The sequence below is a fragment of the Microcebus murinus genome, chromosome 3 (genome assembly GCF_040939455.1).
Source record: "Microcebus murinus isolate Inina chromosome 3, M.murinus_Inina_mat1.0, whole genome shotgun sequence".
Taxonomy (NCBI): domain Eukaryota; kingdom Metazoa; phylum Chordata; class Mammalia; order Primates; family Cheirogaleidae; genus Microcebus; species Microcebus murinus.
The window spans coordinates 83505660-83516659 of NC_134106.1; the positions used below are offsets into that span (position 1 = coordinate 83505660).

General features: G+C 48.6%; 1 protein-coding gene across 1 annotated transcript; it reads left to right on the forward strand.

The window, feature by feature from the left end:
• The first annotated feature begins 2834 nt into the window (after positions 1-2834).
• GPR45 (G protein-coupled receptor 45) lies at positions 2835-6432 on the forward strand. Its single transcript, XM_012737663.2, has one exon. The coding sequence runs from the start codon at positions 3145-3147 to the stop codon at positions 4264-4266; it is 1122 nt and encodes a 373-aa protein (XP_012593117.2). The 5' UTR covers positions 2835-3144; the 3' UTR covers positions 4267-6432.
• The last annotated feature ends 4568 nt before the right edge of the window (positions 6433-11000 follow it).

Consider the following 11000-nt stretch of genomic DNA (forward strand, 5'->3'; position numbering starts at 1 on the left):
AGTTGCATATGGCAGCTGTGTCACCCACCCAGCGGAGCCCAGACCTGGAGCGGAGGCAAAGGCTGCAGGAGGGGATAGCCTTGGGAAGAAAGGACCAGCTGCAAAAGGAGAGCATGACTGGAAAACTGAATAAAGGCCCATCATGCTAAACAAAAAGAAGAAAGGCAAGAAGAAACTCAAGGAAAACACAAAGTGCTGCACAAGAAAGTCATGGACCACATATGAAATAAACTGTGCTCTGGCCTATTCTTAGATTTGAAGCTTCGACGGAGGTTAAGAGAACAGACCCCATGTGACCTCAGTGCTGGGAATGTGCTCCTTGCACATATGAGCCCTCTAGGATCCTAAGACTAAACCAGTCAGGAAGATGTAATTCCAGCTGACAATCCACTCCACCCTAAGCAATGTTACACAGCCATGAAACAGAAGCACCTTTCATGGGAGTTAAACTCTTCGAGTCAACTTACGAAAAAGCACCAAAGATCTGGTTGCAGATGCAGGAAAGAATGAAAATATCAATGGCCTTAACTAGGTAAAAGTGAAAGCGTAGCTGATGAAAGGGAGAGGGAAGAGGTGGCTGAAGAGAAGAGGTTCCAATCACGGATCTTACAGGGTAGAGCGAAGAGATGCTGCCCATATCTGATGGAGTGCCATGCAGACATTTAAGTACATTTTTATAGTTATAATGGTACTCAATTTAATTATTTCAGTGATAATCAGTCATCAATTCCTAGGAGGAGAGTAGTGAGTTAGTTAGGGTGAGCTAAACTTTCACCTTTCTATGGTGAGAGCACAGATGGTATAAAATGAGTAAATCAAGAAATCAGACAGAAGCTCATCATCTAGCACTCTGGGCATAATCATCAGCAAAACCCAAACCAGAAAATGCTCAAAGAGGCTGTCTCTGAAGCCAGGCGTGTGGCACATACCTGTAGTCCCAGCCACTCGGGAGGCTGAGGCAGGAGGACCACTTAAGCCCAGGTGTTCGAGGCCGTAGTGCCCTATGGTCACACCTGTGAATAGCCACTGCACCCGAGGCTGGGCATTATAGCGAGATCCCGTATCTAAGTAAAAGAGGCTGTCTCTGAGAGGTGATGGCAAGGGGAAGGTAAGAGATTAGATGGAAATGAAAAGCTAAAAATTCCTTTTAAAAAAGAGAAGGAAGAAATATTATAAATGCACATATGGAAATCCAGCTGGAATTGGAAGCTTTCCAGGAACTGAAGTATATTTCTGCGCCCCTGTTTCCATACATACACAAATAACTTTCCTCTACCTCCTACTATCTGCTTACTCTTAGCTTCTGTTGCCTCCGTAACTTCAGTTTGCCACGACCTTTTTATCAGTCAGGGCGGAGGCAGGAAAGAGATTGGATCCTGATTCATAAAGAGAGATATACTGAAGGGACTCTTATCAAAGGTGAGGCCAGGTGAAGGGAAACCAAGGAGGGCTGGGGAGCACCCTAGGCCTGCAGGGAGGCTGTACTAGTCCTGATTAGCATCTGTGTGCTCCAAATAAAGAAGTCAGCGGGAAGGTGTCCAGGCATGAATAAATGGTGCAGGCTGGATCTCACCCAGCCCGGGCCATCTGACTGCAGACCTGAGCTCCTGAATGTTATTCTTGTCATACTATGAGAAAAAAAATAAAAATTAACATCATATCTTAAAAGGCCTTATTTTTGGGGAGAGTCCCCTTCTCCCCATCAGCATCTCCAAAAGTAATATTACAGCAGCACTACAGTTATCCAAGATGTTACCATTAGGGAAACAACTTGAAGGGTATAGGGGAACCCACCATACTATTTCTTTTATTTATTTATTTATTTATTTATTGAGTCAGAGTCTCACTCTGTTGCTCCGGCTAGAGTGCCATGGCATCAACCTAGCTCACAGGAACCTCAAACTCCTGGGCTCAAGCAATCCTGCTGCCTCAGCCTTCCAAGTAGGTGGGACTACAGGTATGTGCCACCATGCCCGGCTAATTTTTTTTCCTATATATTTTTAGTTGGCCAATTAATTTCTTTCTATTTATATTAGAGATGGGGGTCTCACTCTTGCTCAGGCTGGTTTCGAACTCCTGACCTTGTGCGATCCTCCCGCATCAGCCTCCCAGAGTGCTAGGATTACAGGCATGAGCCACTGCGCCTGGCCCATACTATTTCTTATATGTGAATTTACACTTGTTTAAAATAAAGTTAAACAAATAGCTTAATTTTTTAGTTAAAAAATATATAGATACTTAAAATTTGCTAAGAGGGTAGATCTTATGTTCAGTGTTTTTACTACAAATAAAATAAAATAATAATAATGAAGGGGGTAGGAGGAAACTTTGGGAGGTGATGGTTATGTCTATGTTCTTCATGGTGGTGGTTTCACAGTGTATTGAGATGTAAATTTGCACAGCTTTTTACATGTCAACCATTCCTCAATAAAGTGGAGTTTTTTTTAAAAGTTAAACAAATATAGCAGCAGCATCAACTACCACTTACACATCAATTCAACAAGTATCTATTTGTATTCCAGGCACCGTACTAGGTGCTGGGAGACGCAAAGTCTAAAACAGACAGAAACCTCATGGAGCTGACGTTCTAATGGGGCTTCATTCAGCTAGGTTGTTCAAAACTCAAGTTATTACCCAAGTGCTAATTACAAAGTGTCTAATTCCTCAGTCCCCCAAAGTAGCGCTGATTAGGTTTGCCTGGGCTGCTTGACAAGACTCAAGACAGTATTTGTGAATACCAAGCTTTGTCCCAAATTGTACCTGAATGAGTCATTCTTTCTCTCCGCTCTAGTGCTAAGGGATACCTGTGAAATTTAAATGTGTGCGCTATTCAATATCTGCCTGGAAGAACTAACTCCCTTCTCTTTTGTCCTCTTGCTTGCTCTAGGCTACAGAGTGTCCAAGTAGGAAACTGTGGACACCGTCGGTTGCCACAGAGATGACTAGGGTGTGATCCATGAATTGCAAAACCCAGCTAGTGCCCCCAAAGAAAGACGTCTCTCCCGACGACCACTCCAGTGCCCTAGAGCTCCAGCGACATCAAGGAAGAAGATGCAGCTGACAGACAGGAGATGGCAGCCACCGAAGCGCTGAGGGTCACCGTTCCTTGGCCATTTGCGTCCCGGCTCCAGGTGTCTATCCAAGATGGCCTGTAACAGCACGTCCCTCGAGACTTACGAACACCTGCTGCTCAACGCCACCAACGCGACGACGGACCCCGGGGCCGGGGCCCTGCCCGCCCCGCTCAGGATCGTGCTGGCCATGGGGATGCTGCTCATGATCGTGGTCGGCTTCCTGGGCAACACCGTGGTCTGCGTCATCGTGTACCAGAGGCCGGCCATGCGCTCTGCCATCAACCTGCTGCTGGCCACGCTGGCCTTCTCCGACATCATGCTGTCCGTATGCTGCATGCCCTTCACCGCCGTCACCCTCATCACCGTCCGCTGGCACTTCGGGGACGGCTTCTGCCGCCTCTCGGCCACTCTCTACTGGTTTTTCGTCCTGGAGGGCGTGGCCATCCTGCTCATCATCAGCGTGGACCGCTTCCTCATCATCGTGCAGCGCCAGGACAAGCTGAACCCGCGGAGGGCCAAGGTGATCATCGCCGTCTCCTGGGTGCTGTCCTTCTGCGTCGCGGTCCCCTCGCTCTGGGGCTGGACGTTCGTGGAGGTGCCCGCGCGGGCCCCCCAGTGCGTGCTGGGCTACACCGAGTTCCCCGCCGCCCGTGCCTACGTGGTGATGCTGGTGGCGGCCGTGTTCTTCGTGCCCTTTGGCGGCATGCTGTGCGCCTACACGTGCATCCTCAACACGGTGCGCAAGAACGCCGTGCGCGTGCACAACCAGTCCGACAGCCTGGACCTGCGGCAGCTGTCCCGCGCCGGCCGGCGGCGGCTGCAGCGCCAGCACCAGGTCAGCGTGGACCTGAGCTTCAAGACCAAGGCCTTCACCACCATCCTCATCCTCTTCGTGGGCTTCTCCCTCTGCTGGCTGCCCCACTCGGTCTACAGCCTCTTGTCTGTGTTCAGCCGGCGCTTCTACTACGGCTCCTCCTTCTACGCCACCAGCACCTGCGTCCTGTGGCTCAGTTACCTCAAGTCCGTCTTCAACCCCATCGTCTACTGCTGGAGAATCAAAAAATTCCGCGAGGCCTGCATAGAGCTGCTGCCCCAAACCTTCCAGATCCTTCCCAAAGTGCCTGAGCGGATCCGGAGGAGAATCCAGCCGAGCACAGTCTACGTTTGCAACGAGAACCAGTCTGCTGTCTAGGGAGGGCCGGCCACCGGGTCCCAGGACATGCTCGGCTGTCCTGCTCTGCTCCCTGGCACGTTCGTAGTCTGCACTTCTTGGTGGCTGTTTAAGCACAAAGGTACTCATTTGTTACCAGATGGGCTTTGGCTCCCAAATTTCAAATGTTGGCAAGATGAATTATTTTTTGTTTCTCATCATGGAGGAGCCATGTGTGGGTCTAATGGCAACTGCAAGGTAGTTGAGGCAAAATGGAGTGGGGAGGGGAGTGCGGAAGTTGGGCAGAAAGTTAGGGAATAGGGCTAGGCAGGGAGTGAAGCTGTTGAGGGTAGGGCAGGAGCAGGGTCTGTCCCAAGAGCTTAATCCTGCCTGCTAGCTCCGAGCTCCCTCTGCACCTACTCCAGAAAACGGGGTGGTGCCATGTTTTGAGGTGAGAAACCCAAGTAGGTAGCAGCTCAAGGGTTATCACCCCCTTTTTGACACCTGCCTTCAATCATTTGTGTTTGTGGCATATGGGGAATCACGAAAGGTTCTTTCCCTTGTCACATGTGCATTTCTGGTCATGCCAAATCATTCTTTCTAGAAAGAAACCAAATTCACAGTGGGACACAGAGTGAGCTCCTGTGCTTTTGAGTTCCCTGGTGCAGTGCATGGGAGACCTGAGTGGCTTGAAGCCCAGAGAATGTTCTGGGGCAACTCAGCTGTAGTGAGAAGCACACCTGGACACTCATGCATGTCCCCCATACCCATCCCCCCCTGACCTGGCCTGGCCCACTTTGTCCCTGTGCCCCAAAGTCTCTCAGCTTTCCTGTCTGCAGGACAGTCCCTCGGACCCTTCCCTCTTTTCGTTTCTTTTCTCCCATGTTTCCAGTGTGCTGAAAAAAATGCCCCTGGAAATCCATGCATTGAGCAAGTCTTTGCAGGGACCTGCTTTCAGTATCAGAAGCGGTGAGTCGCTGGGCCTTGTTTACATATTCCCTCTGGACATCCTGGGGCTCCAGAGCATTTGTGAGCCACCCAGTGCCCTTCAGCCCTAGCACCGCTGCAGAGGCAGAATGAGCAAACCCCACCCGCAGGGTGGTCCCCATCGGTCTCTGTGTTCTTCCTACCTCATTCAGACCCGCTGCTGCTGTCCGGTCCACCTGCCCAGGACTGGATCCCAGGAGTGAAGCTGCCCAGAGAGGACCTTTCTGCTTGCACCCTACACTCAGCCACCCACCACCACCAGGAGCTTCTGATGTTGGGAGATGAGCGTGCTGAGTTCAGGGCATAGCATTGCGTCCACGGAGCTCTCTTTATAGTTTCAGATCTAAGGAGAGTGGGAAGTTTAAGGAGAAATTTAGAAAATTGGATTCCAGGTCTGACTCTATCAGGAATTACTCGTGTGACCTTGTTCGTTTCACCTCACTGCTCTGGGCCTCAGTTACCCTGTTTGCCAACAGAGGAGGCAGGTGTCGATGAGCTCCGACATTCCTCTCATCTTTCCAACACTCTGATTGTGAAGTGTGTGTTTCCTACCTGCAGTTACCAGATCCCCTGCAACCATTTGTTCCTCCATGCAATGAGCATTTATTAAGTGCCTACTGGATGTAAGGCACTGTGGGGAGGCAGTGATGAATGAGGCATGCGCTGTGCCTAAAAGCAGTTGTCTGATTTATCTCAGGATAATGGTAACTCAAAAGCAGCCTAAGAGCACAGAAACTCCATTCTTGTTTTACTTCTTATTTCTTTCCAAGAGGTATTAAGAGGCTGGCTCCCATTCTCACTCCCTCCCCGTGGTAGTGGTGACAAGGGCAGGGAAGAAAGGAGGGTGAAGAGAAGAACATAATTTAGATTCATGTAAGCCCAGAGAAGGGTTAAGAAAATAATTGACACCTGTGGTCACCAAGTCCACCCTCCTTTTATACCCAGATGTGAGTGGCAGGGAGAGAGAAAGAGAAGATGAGCAGTTGATGTGTGACTGGTTGAAGTGAGTCCCATCAATTCTGAGTCCCCAGTGCCCCAGCAAGGCCAGAATTTGCCTTCAGCTCCCATGGGGCAGGGCTTCAGGGCCACAGCAGTGTCCAAGAGCACAGCTAGGCCACCAAGGGGACCGAGCCCATGGGCACCTCCCCTCGGGTGGGCATTTCAGATAATTTTCTTCAGGAGCCTTGAGCAAAAGAGAAATCACAAAACTGAATGAACGAAGGTACCAAAATTTACATCCTTCAGTGTTATATGATGTATGTTGAACAGTAATATATATGTTTCAAAGTAATAATTTTGTATATATTTTAAATAAAGTATTATTGCTCTTTCGGTGTATCAGACCACGTTTTTGCCAAAATGCACACAAGGACCATGAACAGTAAGCCCAGAATGCCAGGCCCAACACCTCTGTATCAGTTTGTTCAAGCTGCTATCACAAGATACCTTAGACTGGGTAATTTACAAGCAATAGAAATTTACTTCTTACAGTTCCGGAGGCTGGAAAGTCTAAGATAAATTTCAGTGTCTAGTGAAGCATTGCCCTCTGCTTCACAGATGGCATCTTGTTGCTGTGTCTTCCATCACAGAAAGGGAAAGGAGCTCTCTCAAGCCTCTTTCATAAGGACACTAATCCCACTTGTGAGGGTGGAGCCCCCAGGACTGAATCGCTTCCCAAAGTCCCCACCTCTTAATACTATCACATTGGGTATTATGTTCCAACACATGAACTGGGGGGCGAGGATACCAACAGAGGATGTCTAGAACCTGTAAGTTACTGGCGAAACTGGAAAGACTAGAGAAGGACCTGATCTTAAGATGACAGCCAGGACTGTTTGAGCGACAGGGGTCACAGTTGGGTGTCTGCTTTCATCATTTTGTTTTCCTATCACAGCCCAGCCAGCCAGTCTTCCACTCTGACTTGTAGCTTGCCACCTTCATAATTGTCTCTGGCCTCACTCAAACCTTTAACAAACTTGATTTCCTAAGATATAGAGTAAATACCCAGTTCTGGTCTCTTTCCCTGGAACTTGCAGGACAAGCAGTGCTTTGTTGTTGATTTGTTATTATTTTCTCATCTTCTCTTTGGCCCTGATGTTCGCCCTGATGTTCACCCTAACCCTGGGCTCTGTGTGTAGTCCGGCAGCTTCACACCTGAATTGTTTCTGTGGTGGCCTTGGGCAAGAGACAGAAACCTGTGGACTATGGTCATAAATTGGCCTGGCAAGGCAGATGCCCAGGCTCCCTGGGAGAGCCTCTCCTTAGAAATGAGACACAATTACATCTCAGAAGTGTCCTCCTAATTGTGACTACCCCTGAAAACCCACCACCTTTTCATCTCGAATCTTGGTCCCTGAGCTTGGAGTGAAATAAAAGCAAAGGTTCTCTAGGATGTTCTGACAACCAAGAAGAGCAAGAAAAATCCAGATCAATTCTTACTTTGCCGTTCTGGGCCCTGGATGCATGTTCCCTGCACAGGCCTCACAGTGCATGCTTTTTTGGGACTATAAAACCTTCTACATGAAGTGTTTTTGCTGCTGCTCTGCTCCCCTTGTTCATGCATTTGGCAGTCCTGACCCCCAGAGCCCTTGCAGGAGGGCCCAGTGCTCAGGTACCTGCTCTTACAGAAATGCAGGTATGAAACTGCCTATATTAACATAAGGCCATAAGGTAAGAAGTATGGTAAAAGTTTGATTTCCACAGAAGTATAGACATAGCTAAAAGTTAACCAGCCATGGTAACCTAGCTCGCCTTCCTATAGTTGCTAATTGCTTAAGAGTCCAGTTACTTCTGTAGATAACATCACTATCCTAAAACCTATGACTGGTCTTTGAGATATCTTCCGAACTCTGCATTTGGGGAGACCAACTGATATCAACTGGACCAGTAGGCATAAGTGGGAACTGACTCAACTGGTCTTGTGACCCTCTACCCAGGAACTGTCTCAGCCAAGAATACAATTTCTGTTTCCCAACCCTTTAACTTCATCCTCAGCTAGTTAGCAGATCCAATTCCCTAACTCTTTGTTCACCAAACTATCTTTAAAAACCTTAACCCCATAATTCTCGAGGAGATGGATTGGAGAAATTTCTCCCAACTCCTCACCTGGCGCCCTGCAATATTAAGCTCTTTCTCTGCTGCAGCCCCTGCTGTCTCAGTGTATTGGCTTCCTTTTGAGCAGCGGGCAATACAACCCAGTTCGGACAGTAACAGGGGCAGTGGAGCATGTGTTCCAGAACAGGACAGTCCGATGCCAGAGTTGCCTCGCTCTCTGAGTGACTCTGGGCAAGTCACACAGCATTCCTGTGCCTGCCCTTCCTCATCTCTGAGACAGCAGAAATACTCCCAGCCAGAAAGCTCAGTGAAGCATATATAAAAGAATGCATATAAAGAGTCTAGACCAAGGCCTTTGGCCATGGTAGATGCTGAAGACACAAAAGCAATAATTATTACAGTTATACTGTCAACCTGCTTGATAGCCAAGTTTGTCCTTTTGGGGGCATGGGTGGAAATTTGTTTCAGAAACTGGCTATTCAGTCCTTCTGAAGAAAAAAACAAACTAAGCAGTTCTGTAGTGGACACCAACTGGGTGTCCTCTAATTCGATTCAATCCTGACATTATCTACCCAGAGTTAGAGTCAGATCCCACAGGCTGGGGGTCCCATCCCACCAGACTGTCCCCAACTTCAGATGCCAATCGCAAGTAGTACGTGATCACTCATACTTCTGATCAACAGGCTACAAATTGAGGGTTCCCTCCTTGGGTTCAATTAATTTGCTACAGTAGTTCACAGAACTCAGGGAAACACTTTACTTAGGTTTACTCATTTATTATAAAGACATTACAAAGGATACAGATGGAACAGCCAAAAGGAAAAACTGCACAGGACAAGGCATGTGCCTTCTCTGGGACCACTACCCTCCCAGAACCTCCATGTGTTCAGCTATCTGGAAGCCCATCTGAACCCAGTACTTTTGGGACCTTAGAGGTTTGGGACCTTAGAGGTTTATTATTCAGGCAGGGCTGATTACATCATTGGCCACTGATGATCAACTCAACCCTCAGCCCTTCTCCACTCTCCCTGACCCAAAGGTCAGGGCTGGGGCTCAAAGTCCCAACTCTCTAATCAGGCCTTGGTCTTTCTAGTAACCAGCCCCTATCCTGAAGCTACCCAAGGGTCCCCAGCCACCAGCCATCTCATTAGCATACAAAAGGCACTCATCATTCTGGGCTTTCCAAGGATTTTAGGAACTAGATGCCAGGAACCAGGGCAGAGACTGACGATATATTTATTGTATCACAACAATATCACAGTCCCTTTTCTCATCCTCATGTGGCCCGCGGTTTCAAGGTTCAGTTGACAAGAACACCACATCCACTGAAGCCAGGAGCATGGGCTTGGCTTTAAAGAGCCAAATTCTGCTCGATGGCCTCAGCTGCACCAGCACACTCCATTCAAAACGCTCCCTGGGCTACCAGCTGGTCTCCTAAGGCTGGATGGACGCACAGTCTGAGGTCCCCAGAGCCCTGCAGAGCTTGTGTGGGAGTGCAGGGAGTAGGGAGGGATGGGTGGGTTGGGAAAAGGCTGCTGCAACACAGAGAGCCAACACCAGACAGGCAGCTTCCCTCCCATTGCGAGTCCAGGGCAGCCAGGCAGGCTCTGCTCTGTGTGGGTGTTCAGGACTCAGTTCGTTCTGTCTAGTTTCCCATTAACCCCTGGGCATTGTCCTCAACCGTGTGATCAGTCTGGTCTGCAGCAACTTCTGTGTTCCTGTTCCAGCTCATGAGGAAGTGGGAGGAGTATGGGGGAGCACATGCAATGAGATGCCCCACACAACCCTGGGAGCCCCATGGCCACCCCTGGCTGCACAGGAGGCTGGGAAATGGAGCTCCTTGTTGGGCAGCAGTGTGCCCGGCTGCATCTTCCTGTGGAAGAGGAGAAGGATTTGGGGGAATCCCAGCAGTGTCTGCCAAAACTTTGCACAATTTTAAAAAGCAAGAGTTCTTAGCACACATATGATTCTGAAGTCCTGTGTACAAATTTCACAAAGAGCCTTTGTTCATTGTAAAGTAAACACATCTCTATCACATCAACCAAAGACAGTTGCCTCTCTCCTCACCCGGACACAGAGTCCTACATCCAAATACAGAAAATGCATGCATGGATGCCCATGGTAAGGAGGAAAAGGTCCCACATTTCATCTATTAGACACAAACCATGGGAGACATAAAAGCCAAACTGTCTGAAAATGCATAGCCACAAAGAAATGAACTTTGCCAAGATAAGAAAAAAACATTACTATTTAAAACAACGAACAATCAGGCCGGGCGCGGTGGCTCACGCCTGTAATCCTAGCTCTTGGGAGGCCGAGGCGGGCGGATTGCTCAAGGTCAGGAGTTCAAAACCAGCCTGAGCAAGAGCGAGACCCCGTCTCTACTATAAATAGAAAGAAATTAATTGGCCAACTGATATGTATATAAAAAATTAGCCGGGCATGGTGGCGCATGCCTGTAGTCCCAGCTACTCGGGAGGCTGAGGCAGGAGGATCACTTGAGCCCAGGAGTTTGAGGTTGCTGTGAGCTAGGCTGACGCCACGGCACTCACTCTAGCCTGGACAACAAAGCGAGACTCTGTCTCAAAAAAAAAAAAAAAAAAAAAACAACGAACAATCGACATTGATTAAGACCAACTCTGCCCAAGAATTTGATCACGTTAAAGAAAAGAGAAATTTCAAAGCTTCGGCTGTTGAATGGTAGAGACGATTGCCCAAGGCACAGATGGACCACC